We start from the raw sequence: 21,127 nt of genomic DNA, 5'->3' as shown, positions 1-21,127 counted from the left end.
GGGAAGAAGGAGGGTGTGGGACATTTGTTACTGGCATCTGTCCTCCAGGGAAGCCGCCAGGCGCATGGAAGCTCTGCTTCCCGGAGAGAGGCTGGAGATCAGCTGCTGATGGGAAGTACGGAGCAACATCTTTGTTTGCTTTCCTTCTGTCCATGGCCTTTGGTTTTGCCTTTGTCTCTGCCTCTATTAAATTGTTTCCATCCTGACCCATGTGCCTCTTGTTATCTTTTCCCTCTCCCCTGTCCACCTAAGAAAGAGAGTGCTAGAGCAGCTTTGCTAAGCATCTGGTGGCCATCCGGGGCCAAACCACCACACGGATACAGCTAACACTGTTTCAGTTTTCAGCACAGGCAAAACTACAAGTCAGAATTAATAACTTTTTGCCTCATGCAGGTTTTGGTTTTGCTTTCTTTCTGTGCTCCCCCCTCTACATTGATGCTGCACTTCCCTGATCTCCCATGCAGGTAAAAGAGCTGGGACTCTCTTGAAATTTCCTGATGTTTCCATTGGTCCCAAGCTACCTGCAGACAGTAAAAAGCAGCCCCAAACAGCCTGTCCCCTGTGCTCTACATTCTGACTGCTTGTCACATGCACTTAATCTTGACTTAAGAGAATTCAGCTACAGGACACCAAGTATTACTAACCTCAGAAAGAAAGACTTCATTAAAGAAAAACTTTTCAGAGCAATGCTCTATATACGACCCTGGACTCCTTTGGTAAGTAGAATGAGAGCAGACAGATATGGATTGGCGATGAGGATTGTGAGTGGATGTTTACTGAGCACATTGCTACTGCCAAAAGTAGTTGACAGCTGGGACAGAAGGAGCCTCAGTTTTAATCTTTGGGGCCATGAATGCTGAACGATTCTCTATGCAGAATTTATGAGCTGGTGTACTTATCAGTGTTTCTTCAGAGGTTTCACACTGTCAGATTGATTACCCCTCTCTCCATACTGTTTGTACACACTCAAGCTTGGCTATAGAGTGCACAAAATGGACATGGACCACATACTGCACCATACAAGGAAATTAAAGGCAAGTGACCTGCCAATCTAAGTTATTATTGGTTTTGCTCCTAAGCACAATATGGTATCAGCCATAACAAAAAAATCTGCATTTCCAAACACTTTAGGATAGGATAGGATAGGATAGGATAGGATAGGGTAGGGTAGGATAGGATAGGGTAGGGTAGGATAGGATAGGATAGGATAGGATAGGATAGGATAGAATAGAATAGAATAGAATTAACCAGGTTGGAAAAGACCTTCCAGATCATCAAGTCCAACCTATCATGCAGCACCATCTGATCAACTAAACCATGGCACCAAGTGCCTCATCCAGGCTGTTCTTAAACACCTCCAGGCATGGTGACTCCACCACCTCCTGGGCAGCACATTCCAATGGCCAATTACTCTTTCTGGAGAGAACTTTCTCTTCACCTCCAGCCTAAACTAATTGGCCATATTTGCAGCAGTCACCTCAGCATTTCCCAACCAGCTTCACACTCCAGAGGAACTAGGGACAGCAAAGCAGCCTGGGAGAGGGACAGACCACAGAGCTGGCTGCAGTCTCAGGCTGTGCCAGGGGAGGTTCAGGCTGGATGTTAGGAAGAAATTCTTCCCAGAGAGAGAGGTTGGCCATTGGAATGTGCTGCCCAGGGAGGTGGTGGAGTCACCATCCCTGGAGGTGTTTAAAAATAACTATCCTAAAAGCAACTGCAGAATGAGCACAACAATTATTAGTTTAAAAGCTTTTCTGAAGGCTTGGAGGATTATTAAGGACAAAACCCCCAAACTGTGCTCAAATGAAGACACTGTTGATCTGACAAATGCAAAACCAGTAACACTGCCATGCACAGGGCTTAAATCTCCCCCTGGAATTATATCAATTATATGAGTTAAAATATCATCCTTCTTTGAATGTACTTGAGATAACTAAAGGCAATTACAGGAGAGCTGTTGCACTTCCATTAACAAAGTGTCTCACTGCACCTCTCTGTTAAATGTATCAACACTGCAGAGATAGTTGTACAATGACACAGTACCTGACAGAACCACACCACTCATACCAAGGCAAGGACACAGACAAGAACTAATATAGGCTGGGCAGGGACTGGCTTAAGAGCACCACTGAAGAAAAGGACCTGGGGCATCTGGGGAAGACAAGCTCAACAGGAGCCAGCAGTGAGCACTTGCAGCCCAGAGAGCCAAGCAGAGCCTGGGCTGCAGCAAGAGAAGTGTGGCCAGCAGGGCCAGGGAGGTGATGCTCCCCCTCTGCTCCACTCTGCTGAGACCACAGCTGGAGCTCTGTGTCCAGTTCTGGAGCCTCTGTTGCAGGAAGGATCTGGAGGTGCTGGGAGGTGTCCAGAGAAGGGCCATGAGGATGAGCAGAGGGATAGAGCTCCTCTCCTACGAGGACAGACTGAGAGAGTTGGGGCTGTTCAATCTGGAGAAGAGAAGGCTCCCAGGAGACCTAATTGTGGCCTTCCAGTGTCTGAAGGGGGCTACAGGAAAGCTGGGGAGGGACTTTTGAGGGTGTCAGGGAGTGATAGGACTGGGGAGAATGGAGCAAAACTAGAAATAGGTAGATTTGTATTGGATGTTAGTAAGAAGTTGTTCCTCAAGAGGATGGTGAGAGACTGGCACAGGTTGCCCAGGGAGGTGGTGGAAGCCTCATGCCTGGAGGCTTTGAAGGGCAGGCTGGATGTGGCTGTGAGCAACCTGCTGTAGTGTGAGGTGTCCCTGCCCATGGCAACGGGGTTGGAACTGGCTGATCCTTGAGGTCCCTTCCAACCCTGACAATTCTATGATTCTTTCATAAAATCACCATAGAATTAACCAGGTTGGAAGGGACCTCAAGGATCAGCCAGTCCAACCTATCACCCAGCCCCATCCAACCAACCACACCAAGGCACTTAGTGCCTCATCCAGGCTTGTCTTGAAGATCTCCAGTGATGATGAGTCCACTACCTCCACAGGCAGCACATTCCAATGGCCAATTCCTCTTTCTGTGAAGAATTTCTTCCTAACATGCAGCCTAAACTTCCCCTGGCACAGCTTGAGATTGTGTCCTCTTGTTCTGGTGCTGGTTGCCTGGGAGAAGAGACCAACCCCCACGTGGCTACAACCTCCCTTCAGGGAGCAATAAGGTCTCCCCTGAGCCTCCTCTTCTCCAGGCTAAGCAACCCCAGCTCCCTCAGCTTCTCCTCACAGGGCTGTGATCCAGACCCCTCCCCAGCCTCACTGCCCTTCTCTGGATACTGCTTGGGGTTGTTGTGGCCAATGTGTAGAACCCTCATTTAGCCTTATTAAATCTCACCCCATTGGCTTCTGCCCACCCATGCAGCCTGTCAAGATCGCTCTGCAGGGCCCTCCCACCCTCTAATAGATTGACACCTGCTCCTAACTTGGTGTCATCTGCAAATTTACTGATGATGGACTCAATCCCCTCATCCAGATCATCAATAAAGATACTGAACAGGATGAGGCCCAGCACTGATCCCTGGGGGACACCACTGGTGCCTGGCTGCCAGCGAGATATGGCACCATTCACCACCACTCTCTGGGCTCAGCCTCCAGCCAATTCCTGACCCATTTCAGAGTCACATAATCTCATGAATGAACAATCTCTCCTATGTTGCCTCCTAGCAGAACTACAAGAAGAAACACCCACATTTTTCCTAAGAGATCAAAAATATTTTGTGCTGAGATGCATACATTGTGAAAGCCTCCACTCAGGCTCCTGTTCAGGTTAACCAACCACTCCAGTGAGACAAATGTTACAGTTGAAAGTATTGACTTGATTGTCATCCAAGCTGAAATTTTTAATGGAAAATGAAGAAAACTTGAGTCCCTCTCGACTGAAATGTGACTACTATCACTCTGCCTTTGCTGGCATCTTCACAATGAGACCTTGCAACTTCTCTCAGATTAAATGATATCACATCCAGTGTTCAGGAGAAAGAGGATTGAATTTTCCACAGATGCTAATATGTCCCTAATCCTCTTGCTTGTAGGATGTCTGAGTTCTCCAGTTTCTCTTTTGCTGGTCTAAATCTTCTGTATTGGATTATTTTTTTGTCTCCAAACCCCCTTTATCTAATTTCTTTGAATGACAGTGTTGAGCCTGACACACTGGCTCCCAGTATGCTGAGTTTTGTGTGCTCTCTTCTCTGAAACTTACCTTCACAGAATCACACAGGCTACCAGGTTGGAAAAGCCCTCAGAGATCATCAAGTCCAACCTATCACCCAACACCTCCTGACAACTAAACCATGGCTCCAAGTGCCACATCCAATCCCCTCTTGAACACCTCCAGGGACAGGGACTCCACCACCTCCCTGGGCAGCACATCCCAATGGCCAGTTATTTGATTTGCTTTTTCAGTTTCCCCCATGGCTTTGTATCTCCTCTACATCACATCCACAAATGAGGCAGAATAACCCAGAGAAGTCCTGCACTGACATGGCAAGGCCCTGGGAAGCAAGTCTTGTTTGCATTTCCACACATTCTTCTTTTATTCCCCACTCCCTTGTGCTAACAGCTTATCTCAAAAAGCAGAACTCTGTAAGGATGTGACTGACACAGCTACCCTGGGCTGGGAGGGATCCTCTGCCCTCATTCATCAGCGACACAACCACCAACGCCTTCCAGAAACTCAGCTGAGGAGATCTTTTCCTTGCTCAAGATTGGTCTGTCCTGAAAGTTTTCCAAATTAGCCTGTATTCACCAAAAAAGTGCATCTGGAGATGGCATCACCCAATGAACAGAGCAACTCACTGTCAATCACTCTGCAGTGAAACTGCAGAGTAACCTACTTCTTAGGTTCCAGCTAGTAATACAGAACTGCACCAGCCTTCAGCACTATGCTGCAATGGGTTAAAGAAGACAGTGCAGATGCTGTTACTCCCCTCTCACTTTTGTCAGGATCACAAATTGACACAGGGAAAGGTATATGCTGTTTATAAAATGCCTTCCACTTCTCTCTTGCTAGTAGTACAAGCAAGAGCAAAGAATGGATGCATTAGCACATTGATAGACAAGAAGCTGTTAATTGTTAAATGATGTTAATACCAGCAACTGATTAGGTGAAAAATCACCCCCAAAACAGGTTTCCTAAGGTCAAAGTAGCCTCAGTAACATTCTTAGAAGTAGCTAACTAGATAATTTCTTCAGTATTATACTGCATAGCCACTAAACAACATTGCTCTAGCAATAATGGCATTGTTAGTATTGCACACATGAACTGAGCTCATGGAGGTACCTGAGAGAAACCAGCAGGGGATAACAGGATCACAGGCTCTTAGGGGTTGGAAGGGGTCTCTGCAGATCTTCCAGTCCAACCACCCTGCCAGAGCAGGACCATGGAATCCAGCACAGGTCACACAGGAACACATCCAGACTGGTCTGGAAAGTCTCCAGAGAAGGAGACTGCACAACCTTCAGCATCCTTGTAGCCCTCCCTTGGACTCTCTCCAGCAGACCCCTGTCCCTCCTGAACTGGGGAGCCCAGAACTGGATGCAATATTCCAGGGGAGTTCTCAGCAGGGCAGAGCAGAGGGGGAGGAGAACATCCCTGGATCTGCTGGACACACTCCTCTGAATGCACCCCAGAGGAACTACATTGGGCCTTCCCTTGTGAGTCACTGGGCCTTACTCTCTCCAAAAAGCATTTCAAAAGCAAATCTGAAACTGAAGCTCTCAAGCGTTCAAATCTGTGCTGCTCCTTCATGAGAAACAGATTCCTTCAGCTCCTCCTTCCAGCACTCTGTCTCTGGCTGGTGAGCTGGCCAGCAATGACTAAAGCAGGCAGACTGATCAGCTGAGGAAACTTCTAAACTCCTTTTGAACTTTTATTTGTTATTTCACATTCTTATTTAATGCCTGTTCATTTCCACTACAGAGACAGTTCACACACACACACACCAACCAACCCAAAACCCCAACCAAACAAACCCAAAAAACCAACACAACAAAACCAAGCCATGAAAACTGAACCAGAATAAAAATACCTCTCAAAGGAAGGCAAGAACTTGTTTACTTCATAGATGTGTTGCCAGGAAATTCCATTGTTGTAGTGGTGAGTAAAAGCCCTGCAACCTGACTTATGTCTTACTCACTTTAAATCATGCATGAGCCATGCAGCCTTTCCTGATTAATGAAAGTGGCCAAACGCTTTACACCACTTGCTAAGGAGTCATCTCTCTGTGCATGACTGCTCTGATTACTAAGCTGTGATGGCTTTACACATGCCCTGTAAATCAAATCCTGATGCACAACAGGAAGTCTTCGTGGCCAGATTTTGTGGAGTTTAACATAGCATCGCCTTGATACACAGCCAGGTGTTAAAATGGTCAGAAAGAGGTACTGTGAAATGGGAAGCACAAGGGAGAGGAAGCACAAGAGAGAGAGAGGAACATCTACTTTTTGTTCTAGCTTTTAAAACGTGCTGCAGTTCATTGATTACAGAGGCTCACAGGGTGTTGGGAGTTGGAAGAGGCCTCTGGAGATCATTGAGTCCAACCCCTCTGCCAGAGCAGGAGCATAGAATCCAGCGCAGGTCACACAGCGATGCATCCAGACAGGGCTGGAAAGTCTCCAGAGAAGGAGACTCCACAACCTCTCTGGGCAGCCTGTTCAAGTGCTCTGTGACCCTGCCAGTGAAGTTCCTCCTCGTGTTGAGGTGGAACCTCCTGTGCTGGAGTTTCTAACCATTGCCCCTTGTCCTGTCACAGGGTGCAACTGAGCAGAGCCTGTGCCCTCCCTCTTGCCCCCCAGCCCTCAGATATTGATAGACATTGATTAAATCCCCTCTCAGTCTTCTCCTCTCCAGAAGATTGGAGACTTCCACATGAACAAAATATTCTGAAGTGCTGCTGAGAGATGTGTAAAAAGATTAAATCCCTTCCACTACACTAAGATCAGAGGGGCAGAGCAATAAGGGAGGGTTTACAGGAAACTAAACATAACTAAAAAGAGAAAGTTAGGCCAAATATCATGCAGAAAGCAGGTTAGGACAATACTAATATTATACTTGGTTAACTTCTCTTATGTTTTATGCAGAGTTAGTACAGACAGTTAGTGGCTGGCACCTTCTCAGTTTATATATCCAGAAATATGATGATCCAGCCCTAACCACTTTAAAATCATGCTTCCCTTTGAGTTGATTATTTTCCAAGTCCTCTCAGCTTGGTTCAACACAGAACATAACCAAAGAGCCATAACAAATCTGCACATCTCACAGGAGGGAATTATCCCTTCGCATTCAGCAGACAAAACACCCTGCATTCCTTCCCTGAATTTTAACCAGGGTGTGCTATCTTTCAGCCAGTGAAAATGTTGCCAGTGAAAGCAAAACAAAACAACAGCAAAGAAAGGTTTGTGACATTAAAAACATCACGGGCAAGTGAAGACTCACACTAAATATTCCACTGGTAGGTTTGGGAATAGATAGATGCTTCTCCTCCAGCTTAATCCCCAAACACTCTTGCTGTCAAAAGGCTATTGTTCAGGCATGGGCTTCCTCCAAGACCACATCCTGTGAATCAGGTCAAAGTGAAACACAGAGCTGCTTTAAATGAACTACTCCTTGCATGCCCTGTGTGCTAACTGCAAAGGATAAAAAAAACAACAACTATGCAACTCAAAATATCAGTGGACTGGGGAAAAAGGGAAAAACCAGAACAGAACAGAAGACCCAGACCAGGATGAACAACATAGTTAAAAAATTAGCAGGTTCCATCTGTAGTTGATGCCCTTACTAAACACAAGAATTTGTGATACAGAGAAGCTAGGCAGTGCATTCAAAGGCAGGAATTAGGATCAACATGGTCTAGTAGTCGTGAGGTGTTGGGTGACAGGTTGGACTTGATGATCTTTGAGGTCTTTTCCAACCTTGTTGATTTTATGATTATCCACAGTCAGGACCATGTAAGAGATACTGTAGGGAAGGCAAACTTCTGATGGGCTCCATGAGCATGAGGGGGTTGCCCTCAAACTCCCAGTTAAAAACTCTGGGAACAAAGGGAAATTTGTGACAGTATGGGAAGAAACCTTGGAGGACTGCACTTGAGTGTCAAAGGACTAGTGGGATATAGGAGATCTGAGAAGGGGGTCACAAAATCTAAGAGATGCCCCTCACCACAAGGAACACATTGAGTTGCTGGAGCACATCCAGGTATCAAAGCTGATGAAGGGTCTAGAGAACAGATCTTATGAGGGACGGCTGAGGGAATTGGGATTGTGTGACAGGTTGGACTTGATGATCTTTGAGGTCTTTTCCAACCTTGTTGAGTCTATGATTCTATGATTCTATGACCTCACCTTAAAAATAAAAGGCTTTTATCCTACTTTTCCATAGCTAGTTATTTATCCTGTTATTCCATAACTATTTATACTTCCCACACCCTGTTTAATAAATGAAAAGTCTCTCAACAACACAAGTGCACACAGGACTTCTGATGAGTGTTAAACCGCTGCACAAAGGCCACAGATGTATTCTGCACCTCTAACAGATCGTGCCAGAGGATGTGTTGATTGGATACATCAAAAGAGCGTGGCTCCCAGAGGGAAACTCCACCAGCAGCTCAGAGGTAGGCCTGCACTGCTGCTGGCCACTGACACTGTAATGAAGAAAAAAGCAAAACTGTCCTTGTGAAGCAAGCAGGAAAAATAACTCATCACAGAAGCACAGAGTGCCAGGGGCTGGAAGGGACCTCGGAAACTCAGCCAGTCCAACCCCCCTGCCAGAGCAGCATCACCTAGAGCAGATCACACAGGAATACATCCAGGCAGGGCTTGAATATCTCCAGAGAGGGAGACTCCACAACCCCCCTGGGCAGCCTTTTCCAGGGTTCTGTCACCCTCACAGGGAAAAAAAATTCTTCCTCCCGTTTCCATGGAGCTTCCTCTGCCTCAGCTTCCACCACTGCCCCTTGTGCTGGCATTGGGCATCACCCAGCAGAGCCTGGCTCCAGCCACTTGATTGCACCAAGCAAATGTTCCTGCCTCGCTTCACGTTCTGGAGCTCCTCTGCACAGTGCAGCAAACCCTCTCATTTTCAATGAAAATATTTCTTAACACAAAGTTGTTCTGTCAGGAAATCCCCAAGTAGCTTCCCTGGCCACTGATGCAATACAGAAGAGTAATTGTTTTCTGTTGATGCCCAATATTAGCTCAGGACACGCAAATTACTATGAAATATGTTGAGTTTACATTCTTACTTTGTGACAGAAATAGAAGAACAGCAGTAGAAAGGTAGGCAGAGGTCTTAAGCTCCGGGTGCCAAACCCCCTCCTATCCATGATTCTAGTTGCCAACTACAAACAAAATGTATCTTTCAGCCTACAGCTTCCTCACAAATACTGAAGCTTTAAGAGCTTCACGTTGTGTTACCAAGCTGTGTGGTGCAGCTGACAGCTGGAGGGAAGGGATCCATCCAGAGGCACCTGGACAGGCTGCAGAGATGGGCCCAGGACAACCTCATGAGGTTCAACAAGACCAAGTGCAAGGTGCTGCAGCTGGGGCAGGGCAATCCCAGGCACTGATATAGGCTGGGCAGGGACTGGCTTGAGAGCAGCCCTGAAAAAAAGGACCTGGGGGTGCTAGTGGATAAGAAGCTCAATTGGAGCCAGCAGTGAGCACTTGCAGCCCAGAGAGCCAACCAGAGCCTGGGCTGCAGCAAGAGAAGTATGGCCAACAGGGCCAGGGAGGTGATTCTCCCCCTCTGCTTCCCTCTGCTGAGACCACAGCTGGAGCTCTGTTCTGAAGCCTCTGTTCCAGGAAGGATCTGGAGGTGCTGGAAGGTGTCCAGAGAAGGGCCATGAGGATGAGCAGAGGGATGGAGACAGACTGAGGGATTTGGGGCTGTTCAGTGTGGAGAAAAGAAGGTTCCCAGGAGACCTTCTTGTGGCCTTCAAGTATCTGAAGGGGGCTCCAAGAAAGCTGGGGAGGGACTTCTGAGGGTGTCAGGGAATGATAGGACTGGGGGGGATGGAGCAAAACTAGAAATGGGGAGATTTGGATTGGATGTGAGGAAGAAGTTGTTCCCCATGAGGGTCATGAGAGACTGGCACAGGTTGCCCAGGGAGGTGGTGGAAGCCTCATGCCTGGAGGTTTTTTGCAGCCAGGCTGGATGTGGCTGTGAGCAACCTGCTGCAGTGTGAGATGTCCCTGCCCATGGCAGGGGGGTTGGAACTGGCTGATCCTTGAGGTCCCTTCCACCCCTGACAATTCTATACTATACATTCATCTTAACTCTATGCAAACTGGCTTGTTAGACAGGATTAGAAAATAAACACGGAACAGTGAAGTCAACTCCAAGCTCATACAACATGAGGCTCTTAAATCAGATACAAAGCTGCATGGGCAGATGGTGCTGGCTGCACAAAGCACATTAAAGCCATTGTTATCTGTTTGATACAGAAACAGCTCCGAGCGCACGGCAAGAGGCTAAAATTGCTGACAATCTGACCTCCTGCCAAGTGTCCTGGCTGCACTGGGGCTGTGTAAATTTTAAACACAGATATTCCCAGGTGTCAGCAGTGCTGACTGACACTTCTGGCAGCTAGTTTGGTGCTTTTTGCAACAGTGCTGGCTTCCCATCACTATTGGTCACCGTGGGGAGAAGCCGTGCAGCCTCTGGCTGCTCCTGCTGCCCTTTCGGCTGCCTTGGCCACAGTGCTGTAAGCGAAATGCTCGGCACAAGGCGAAGCCTCCTTCTTTGCCAACCCACAAGGCAGACATCTCCGATGTGCTAGCAGTGAGGAGAGGAAGGACATGACAAAATGGGGAAATAAACTCATTTATTCATGTTCCCTAGATTCAGTGTGGCGAGAAACTCGGCGGAGCTTGGGCCTAAGGGGCTGCACAAAAAGGTATCCAAGAAATGGAAAGGTCAAAGAGATGTGGGGTGGCAACAGATGCTCTGCTTGGAGAGATGTAGGGAATAGGGGGAAAGGGTCACACAGAGCCTAAGTGCATGGTGTGGAAGGTCAGGTGAGGAAAGGCAGAGATATGGAAGTTGTTCATGACAAACATCTGGTTTTGCACTCTGCTCAGGGCGGCTGCCGGCGGGAGCTCCACCCAGGCACGGAAAGCAGAAACATTTGTCTCTTGATCTGTCTGCAGCTCTAGCCATCCTCCAAGCCTGGTGTCTGCTGAGGGATAGAGGTTACCACATCACTGGCAAACTGTTTACCATTGAGGACAAAATGAGAGCTTTCTGCACTCTACTGCAACAGGGACGGCTGAACGACCCCAGACCAAGACTGAGATGAAATGGATGACACTAAAAGAAATGGACCTCGAGAGTCACTTGGGGTCACTCGAGGCAGCAGTGTGCTCTTTTTTTTTGCCTAATCACAGAAGAATCACAAAATTGTTAGGGTTGGAAGGGACCTCAAGGATCAGCCAGTTCCAACCCCCCTGCCATGGCCAGGGACACCTCACACTACAGCAGGTTGCTCACAGCCACATCCAGCCTGGCTGCAAAAACCTCCAGGCATGAAGCTTCCACCACCTCCCTGGGTAACCTGTGCCAGTCTCTCATGACCTTCATGGGGAACAACTTCTTCCTCACATCCAATCTCAATCTACCCATTTCTAGTTTTGTTCCATTCTCCCCAGTCCTATCACTCCCTGACATCCTCAAAAGTCCCTGCACAGCTTTCTTGGAGCCCCCTTCAGATCCACAAGAAGGTCTTCTGGGAGCCTTCTCTTCTCCAGACTGAACAGCCCCAACTCCCTCAGTCTGTCCTCATAGGAGAGCAGCTCCAGCCCTCTGCTCATCCTCGTGGCCCTTCTCTGGACCCCTTCCAGCACCTCCAGATCCTTCCTGGAACAGAGGCTCCAGAACTGGGCACAGGGCTCCAGGGGGGGTCTCAGCAGAGTGGAGCAGAGGGGGAGAATCACCTCCCTTGCCCTGCTGGCTATGCTTCTCTGACTCATATCAAGATATTCAGATTTCTTTTGTGACACTGACATTCATTTTAGATTACTCTCATGGTGCTCGCAACCATTTCAGGCCCCATTCTTTGTGGCCGTCCTCCTGTCTTGATCCAAAGCTTGGGAAGGAGAACGTTCCCTTGAGTGAAATTAAGGCACCCATGAGGCCATATATCAAGATGAGACTATTTATTAAAGAGGTAGAGTAAACAGAACAGAGAAAGGAAGAAAAGGGAGAGAGAGGGGGAAATGGAGAAAGAGCACGCAGGAGAGATAGTTACCACCCCACGGTCCTTCTCTGGTGGGGGACGGAGGGGAAGGGGAGAGAGACATTCCTAGGCTGCTGCTTCCAGGTTGAGATGATGTCCATGGTGATGCTCCCCCCTAGTAAGCTGGTATACCTCAGGGCTTTTATACTGCTCCTGGTTCATTCATCCTAGCTCCATCTGGCCCTCAGCCTAGTCACTTTACAATGCAGATGTGACTGCCAGGTGTGCTAGCTGAGTGGGCAGAGCTGACACATCAGGAAGGTCCTTCACCATGATCTTATCTTTGTTGCACATTCCAGGGGGGTCTTTACACCACAGCCCCTGGGCAGCTGCTGTCTTTTCAGGTGAGACATCCAGCATGAGCTTATCTTAATGCAATCATCATCTCCCCTGGTGATTTGCATGTTCAAGAGAGGGTTCTCTCAGCTCCCCAAGTAATCATAGAATCAACCAGGTTGGAAAAGACCTCAGAGATCATCAAGTCCAACCTATTACCTAATATCCAGCACCTCCTGACAACTAAACCATGGCTCCAAGTGCCACATCCAAGCCTTTTTTGAACACCTCCAGGGATGGGGACTCCACCACCTCCCTGGGCAGCACATCCCAATGGCCAGTTGCTTTTTCTGTGAGAACATCTATTCTTTGTTCTGTCCATTTACAGCCCACTTCCCCAGCCTGACTGCTCATGTTCCTGTGCTCCATAAGAAGCCAGCTGTGTTTCTGTCCTCAGGTGTATGCATCATGTTCTTTGTCATTTCTTCCTGAAGGCCTTGCAGCAGATCCATTTCCTGACTTCTCCCAAGCTCTTCCACTATCAAAGTCAGATTGCTTAGTGATGAACTTGGTGGGGCTGGAGAGCCTGACTAGCACTTTCCAGTAATGAAGAGTGATATGAAAAGTATAGTAGTCATGACAGGAAAACTTGATTAGTGTATACAGAGAAAAATAAGTCATATGCAGAAGCCTGTAAAAATGTCTGCCAACAGGAAGGAAGAAGCAGATAAAGCAGGCAGCAGCAGACAGATAGCACAGACAAAGGAAAATGAAAACAAGAGGAAGAAAAAAAAGAGAAATGAGATAATATGACAGTAAAGGAATGAATCAACTCTGGAAAGAAGGCTAACATCTTATCATCCAAGTCATATAACCAAAATGCTACATTGCATCTATCAGATTCAGCTCAGGGAAAATTCCATTTGCAAGTATAAATGATGGTGCTCTTGAAAGAAAAAGGCATGATGGTGGGAAGAAAGTCCTGGGAGCACAGAGCAGAGCGCTGCAAGGAGCAGCCCCAGGAAGCCAAGCCAGAAGGCTGGGATGCCTAGCAGGGATGCAGACTCCCAGCAGCTGCTCAGCTTCACACCAGGAAAAGATTCATGGCAGTGGCTTTGCAACTGCACCATCAAGTGTGCGGCAGCTGAAATCACTTGTGGTGACCTGGAGTAAACCACTATTGACAAACAGTTCATTACAGGACACAGTCATCATTAGGTGACCTTTCTGCAATACTGCTTGATAATTTTTCATTTTATGAGAGTTTAATAACCTATTCTACATCTAGAACACTACCACAAGGCAACCTAGTGTAATGCAAGAATTTTGGTCTTGTTAATTTACCAAGCAGACTAATCATAGAATCACAGAACAGACTGGGCCAGAAGGGACCTCCAAAGCTCATCCAGTCCAACCTCCCTGCACTCAGCAGGGACATCCCCAACTGGATCAGGCTGCCCAGGGCCTCCTCCAGCCTCACCTTGAAGATCTCCAGGGAAGGAGCCTCAACCACCTCCCTGGGAAACCTCTGCCAGTCTTCCACCACCCTCATAGGAAAGAACTTGTTCCTAACATCCAATCTAAATCTGCTCTCCTCTCGTTCAAAGCCATTGTCCCTGGTCCTGTCCCTGCAGGCCTTTGCAAACAGTCTCTCTCCATCCTTCCTGTAGCCCCCTTCAGGTACTGGCAGGCTGCTCTTAGGTCTCTCTGGAGCTTCCTCTTCTCCAGGCTGAACAGTGCCAGGTCCCTCAGCCTGTCCTTGTAGCAGAGCTGCTCCAACCCCCTGATCATTCTCGTGGCCCTCCTCTGGACCCTCTCCATCAGCTCCATGTCCTTCCTGTGCTGAGGGCTCCAGAGCTGCACACAGCCCTCCAGGTGAGGTCTCAGCAGAGCAGAGCAAAGGGTCAGAATCACCTCTCTGGCTCTGCTGGCAACTTATCTTTGATTGGCCTTCTGTGCTGCAAGCTCACAGTGCCTGCTCATGTCCAGAAGTGGTGGCACAGCAACATGAGCAATGCCATACCCACACTTAGAAAAATATTGCAAAACACATCGGTGCTTTCAGGAGTGGATCTACATAAAAGCACTCTGTGGCCCAACTGAACAGCAAAAATCCATCTGCTTCAAAGCCAGCCAGCATTTCACCTCATGAATCCAGCAGCTGGATTCCTTTCCTATGTACATATATAGGAATAAACTTTTGTCTATATGATACTCAGGGAAAAAGAATGTGCTCTGAATGCTTGTGCTCAAATACTTTGCATGACTGTTCCCATCGTGTGTGCTCTTGCCATTGGTTTAAACATCAGTGGGTTTAGGTGGAAAGCAGATGGACCTGGATGTGACTTAGGCACCAAAGCACAGAGGATGACATTTGTGAACAAAAGTGTACTCGAATGAACTACACACAGAACAGTTGAAATTATTATCCACTCATCATTTCCCTTCCCAGGCTTGACTGCATCCTCTCCAATTAAGAACACAGCTGAACCTAATCACCTCAAATGCCTTCTACCAGTTTTCATTAAAATGATAATATAGCTTTTCTTAAACTTCTCTTCTTAAACTTGGAGGGACTCTTTAGGAAGTCAGGCAATGACAGGACAGACTGAGGGAGTAGGGGCTGTTCAGTCTGGAGAAGGCTCCAAGGAGATCTTCTTGTGGCCTTCTAGGATCTGAAGGGGGCTCCAAGAAAGCTGGGGAGGGACTTTTGAGGGTGTCAGGGAGTGATAGGACTGGGGGGAATGGAGCAAAACTAGGAATGGGTAGATTGAGATTGGATGTGAGGAAGAAGTTGTTCCCCATGAGGGTGGTGAGAGACTGGCACAGGTTGCCCAGGGAGGTGGTGGAAGCCTCATGCCTGGAGGTTTTTAAAGTCCAGGCTGGATGTGGCTGTGAGCAACCTGCTGTAGTGTGAGGTGTCCCCGGCCATGGCAGGGGGGTTGGAACTGGCTGATCCTTGAGGTCCCTTCCAACCCTGACAATTCTGTGATTCTATGATTCAAACTGCACCATGTCCATAAAAAAGAAAAGCAAGCAAAATCATGTGATATAGGAACAGAGAGCTGATGTTTGCAGCTGTGTTCCTAACCAGCCTTGGCAAGGCAGTTGTGCTAGAAAGCCAACACAAGTGTCAAAAGTTTTGAACAATCAGGTGGGCTGAGGCTGAAGGCCATAGAGGAAACAGCTGGGTAGCAATGACCTGCTGTATAGACATGTATAACCCAAATTTATCTTGGAATTCTGAGCACTTAAAGCAACATTATATGTCCCAGTGACTACATGTGTCAATCCTTAGTGTCTTCCAGACAGGATGAGAAAGCTGGTGACCCAAAGTGCAGTGTATGCAAAACACAAACGAAAGCAATGCTAAAGGCTGCACTCCGACAGGCAAGGGCAAAAGTTAACCAGATGATTAATCCATATATTCTATTGTCTTTTGAGGATAGATATCCATGATTTCTCTTGCAAAGATCAGTGCTGTCTTATACCACAGGCTCACAGGATGTTAGGCATTGGAAGGGACCTCCAGAGATCATTGAGTCCAACCCCCTGCCAGAGCAGGACCAAAGAATCCAGCGCAGGTCATGCAGGAACACATCCAGACAGGGCTGGAAAGGCTCCAGAGAAGGAGACTCCACAACCTCTCTGGGCAGCCTGCTCCAGTGCTCTGTGACCCTCACAGTGAAGACGTTCCTCCTCATGTTGAGATGGAACCTCCTGTGCTGGAGTTTTTATCCATTGCCCCTTGTCCTATCCCAGGGCACAACTCAGCAGAGCCTGTGCCCTCCCTCTTGCCCCCCAGCCCTCAGATATTTATAGACATTGATCAGATCTCTTCTCAGTCTTCTCCTCTCCAGACTCGCAGCCTCTCCTCACCAGGCAGTGCTCCAGTCCCTTCAGCATTCTCATAGCCCTCTGTTGGACTCTCTCCAGTGGATCCCTGTGCTGGGAAATGATCTAAGCCTTGATACAAGCAGTAAGCTATACAGGCAAACTTTACTCTCAGTTTGAACCTCAGACTAGATATTCATTACATTTTGACTGAAAGGCATTCTATCTCTTTACTTACAATGAAGCATTCCCAAAGTACAGGACTGCATGCCATAGAGCCATGGAGGAATCACAGAATCACAGAATGTCAGGGGCTGGAAGGGACCTTGAAAGCTCATCCAATCCACCCCCCTCTGCCAGAGCAGATCACATAGGAACACATCCAGGCAGACTTTGAACATCTCCAGAGAGGGAGACTCTATGACCCCCCTGGGCAGCCTCTTCCAGTGTTCTGTTACCCTCACAGGGAAAACATTCTTCCTCACATTCACATGGAACTTCCTATGCCTCACCTTTGACCCATTCTGATCATAAGAAATAATTGAAAGCATAAGAAATATTCAAACCCAGGAAACAAGTGGCAAATGGGGATCACAGCTTGGGTCCATCTAGCCCATTGCTTTACACACTAGCCATTCAGCAGGCCTCAGGACCAGGTACTTGGGAAGAATATGACTCCCATTAGTTCTTGTGCCAATCACTAAGAGCTCCCAAGTCTTTCAAACACTTAAGGCAAGATACTTCCCATCTCCCTCCACATGTTTTTAGAGTTAAGAAACATCCTTCTGTAGGCAATGTAACTGTGTTCTTTTTCTCTGAGAACAGCCCTTGCAAATCTAAGTTACTTGTCACACAATATCCTTTACACAACAGTACTAAAGAGGCAACAAAGAGTGTTTTCTGTTGAAAATAAGCAAGCCACCAGGAGTCACACTGATGAAAACTTGTATGACTGCCATTACATAGAGAGATTGGAGGTGGACAGCCCTTCATTGGCTTCCTTCATTGGCTTTTCCCAACCCCTTCGGTAGGAAACAACATCCTTACAGATGGGAATAAAGAGGTCTGGGGAGAAATTATGACTGTGCTTATATCCCAAGAAAGGTTGGACCAGATGATCCTTCAGGTCCCTTCCAACCTGTGTTCAAGGATACTATATTGACTCAAGTCACAGAAAAAGGGCTGCTCATCACTTCTGGTAATCAGGAGCTGGAAAAGTCTGCTCTGCCTTTGTATTTCTACATGTGGTGGTTTTAGGCTATGCCTTTAAAATTGAGTTACAGACTTTGAGCAGAAAAGTAGAAAAATGTAAATAAATCACTACTGGGTGTCAAAAAGGAAAATATGGCTGAGACCACCAGTGCATCATCCCGGGAAGGCAGAGAGAGGTGACACAAAAAGCTCCAAAGGAAAAATTATGTGACGTGACCAAAAGCTCACAGGGAAACAAATGGCAGGGGTTGAATAGGAAACCAAATGTTCAGAACCCCAAGCCTGTGCTCTACCCACAAACCCAACTTTCTCCACTAACACTGAATTAACCCAGTAACTAAAACCAAAGGAAACCCAAGTACATATATTATGTCTATCTTGCCACTTTAACAACTCTGATGACACTCAAGTGTCCCCAAGCCAAGGAAGAAGCAACTGCAATTATGTGTTCCATCCCAGCCTGGTAATCAGCCCCACAGAGCAAAAGCACTGGGAAGGCAAAGGGAAGTTACCTCACCTAACACTGCTTGCTGGGACTGTTAAACCACACATGCAGTCATAATGCTGCATGTCTGAAAGACCTGGATGAATATACACTGCTGACCAAGAAGGCACTCAATACTCATGTTTAAAGCATGAGAAATGTTCCAGACTGCAGCAGAAAGGCAAGGAGAAAACCAAGCAGAGTCGTTTTGATTTTCAAGACCTCTTATACAACAAAACCAAACCAACCAAACCCTAAGCACCTAGAAAATGCCACGGTATCCTACTGCAGACTAACTTGTTCTTTTGAAGATCACCATGAACGAGCTAGGTTGGGGCTAGGAAGGAGCTGCTTTTCAAAAGAGAGCAGCAACAGGCTCCTCTCAGCAAGAAGCTGCTTTTCTGGTTCAGCAGTTCTGGAGCAAGAGTAGCCAGATCATTTGAAAAGAGAAGAAGAAAATCAATTACTTGTTGGGTTTGGGGTTTTTTATTTTCTTTTAAAAGAGCCTCCCTGTGGGAATAGGTGTGGGTGTGAGAGCTCTTTTTAAAGTTCATAATATGAGATGGAGCAGCCAAGATTATGTTGTTAGGGCTTTTTTAAAGGACTGTCATGCCATGGCTCTGCTTGCCTGGTGGAGGAACGATCTCTCTCTCCTTATCAAAGTGCATCATCTATGAAGCGTTTAATGCTAACACTCAGACACAGAATGTGGACTCAAACAGCAACACTCAGCAAAGCAACATTTCAAGGCTGCTGTGTGAGTTCACTGATGACAGCCAAAGTCTGTCTCCCCAGCTCCTCCCGAGCAGGATTCTAACAGCAAATCAACAATTTTGCAAGAACTGAGCTCCCCAGAAAAGTTTGCAACTAACCTTGCTGTCTTCCATCTCCTGGGTTTTCCCTTGAAGTCCTCTCCTCTCTCCAAAAGTGCAGGTGGGCTTTAAGGTAAGCTGACAAGAAAGCATCGAGCCCTCTGCCCCAGTAAGCTCCAAAGACTTTGGTGAGTACTGCTGCGAGCCAGCAGGGCCAAGGCTGGGGATCGGGAGGGCAGTGTGAACAGGCTTTGACCCTCCGGCTGGCTGCCTGAGCTTGGAGGCAACCCCAAGTACAGGCATGGCTTCTAGAAAAGTATCTTCTTTCCGCCAAAGAAAATGCTCCTGACCTCGGTGTGGTAGACTCCAACTCCAGCAATCCCAGAACAAATACTTGAAACAGAAGGAGCAGTCACCGGTTCGAAAACATCTTAAAACAATGACGTTGCGAGTTCCACGAGGAAGCAAAACTCTGCCTTCATCTCTCCCCCTCTGCCTCTCAGCCACTCACATGCACTGCTCGGTGAGTCAGGGACTCTGGAAGACTAAACACTCCTCTGGGGCGTGAACTTTTCTGGAAGGTAACTGCCACACAGCTGCCTGCCTGCGATTAACGAACTCATAAATTTCCTCTCTCTCTCTCTCCTCTTCTTCTTCTCCTCCTCCTTCCAGCACTTTGCTGTTCAGTGAATGAAGGGAGGGAGAGAAGAAACGAAACCTCCCCGTAATCCAACTGTCAAAACAGTTCCGAGACCACAACACTGAGGCAGAGACTTCTTCCTGTGTACAGAAATAACCAGCCCACGACTTAAAAAAACCCAACAACCAACCAAAAAAAAAAAAACCCAAACCCCAACCCACCAAACCTCTTTTTCTCTTCTCATTTGAGGGGGAAAAAAATAGAAAAGAAGAGAAAAGAGGGGGAAAAAAAGGACCTGAGTAGTGGCCAAAGCAAACAGCTGTTGGAGGAGTTTTTTATCCCGGAAATAATCTCAGCAATGAAGCTGTTTGTCTGATTCCTGGCTATTTTTCACTGCTGACAAGCATGAGCTACGGTGTCTCACTCCCTGTTCCTCCCGTGAAATCAGGTTAGAACAGAGCAAGAGCATGGCTGGGAGCTGAGTTACAGCATGGGGAAGGGCTGCCTGTGCTGTGGAACAGCCACACAGAAACACAGGGCAGGGTACAGGAAAATCACAAAGCATTGGTAGGAGATTTGCTCAATACAGCTTCTCAGAGGGTTGGGGGCAGGGGGGTGGTGTGTCTTTCTTCCTTTCTTCCTTTCTTCCTTCCTTCCTTCCTTCCTTCCTTCCTTCCTTCCTTCCTTCCTTCCTTCCTTTCTTTCTTTCCTTCTTTCTTTCTTTCTTTCTTTCTTTCTTTCTTTCTTTCTTTCTTTCTTTCTTTCTTTCTTTCTTTCTTTCTTTCTTTCTTTCTTTCTTTCTTTCTTTCTTTCTTTCTTTCTTTCTTTCTTTCTTTCTTTCTTTCTTTCTTTCTTTCTTTCTTTTTCTCTTTCTCTCTCTTTCTCTCTTTCTCTTTCTTTCTTTTTCTTTCTTTCCTTCCTTCTTTCTTTCCTTCCTTCTTTCTTTCCTTCCTTCTTGCATTCCTTCTTTCCTCCCTTCCTTCCTCTCTTCTTTCCTTCCTCCCTTCCTTCCTCCCTTCCTTCCTAGCTATCTTGGTGCTGTTGCTAACAACATCATCTATTCAATGTTAACACTTCCCTCTCTAAAAGCATTTAAAGCTCCACGAGGTCCGTGGCCAATGCATCGTTTCTGCTTGTTGCCTGTAGAAATGTTCTTGCTGGCAGCCTCAAGTCCTTGTACTTGGAAGCAAAAGGACAGAGACAGATAGGTAAGCAGAGCAGGATAGAAAATGAGTCACGATGGAGAGTCCAAACTGCTGAGCATCCTCAATACTTAAAAGGACAACTGTAAATTTCTTTGAGAGTATATGGCAGGGGGACCCATTTTAAATTGATATAAGACAGAAAAAAAAAATGTGCAGAAATGCCACAGCATTAAGCTCCTAAGGAATTTTATCACCCAGAATTATGGACAAAAATCACAGAATCACAGCATTGTCACAGTTGGGAGGGACCTCAAGGATCAGCCAGTTCCAACCCCCCTGCCATGGGCAGGGACACCTCACACTACAGCAGGTTGCTCACAGCCACATCCAGCCTGCCCTGAAAAACTTCCAGGCATGAGGCTTCCACCACTTCCCTGGGCAACCTGTGCCAGTCTCTCACCACCTTCATGGGGAACAACTTCTTAACATCCAATCTCAATCTACCCATTTCTAG

The 21,127-nt window shown here is 47.1% G+C and overlaps 1 protein-coding gene across 7 annotated transcripts in view; it reads right to left on the bottom strand.

Annotated features, from left to right (window-relative positions):
* The window catches only part of NAV3 (neuron navigator 3), a 451,810-nt gene that overhangs the window by 279,076 nt on the left and 151,607 nt on the right, over positions 1 to 21,127 (bottom strand). For 5 of the 7 annotated variants that reach the window (XM_054173930.1, XM_054173933.1, XM_054173936.1 and 2 more), the window contains exon 1: positions 18,889 to 19,216. The exons of 1 other annotated variant lie outside the window; for it this stretch is intronic. In XM_054173930.1, coding sequence (XP_054029905.1) covers positions 18,889 to 19,131 — 243 coding nt within the window. In that variant the 5' untranslated portion in view covers positions 19,132 to 19,216. Of the gene's footprint in view, positions 1 to 18,888; positions 19,326 to 21,127 lie in introns of those variants that run through there. One more of the 7 variants, XM_054173935.1, reaches the window with a different exon arrangement.

The sequence above is a fragment of the Dryobates pubescens genome, chromosome 27 (assembly GCF_014839835.1).
Source record: "Dryobates pubescens isolate bDryPub1 chromosome 27, bDryPub1.pri, whole genome shotgun sequence".
Classification (NCBI taxonomy): Eukaryota; Metazoa; Chordata; class Aves; order Piciformes; family Picidae; genus Dryobates; species Dryobates pubescens.
Note: the sequence above shows the minus strand (reverse complement) of the source record. Positions and strands in the feature narration are given on the sequence as shown.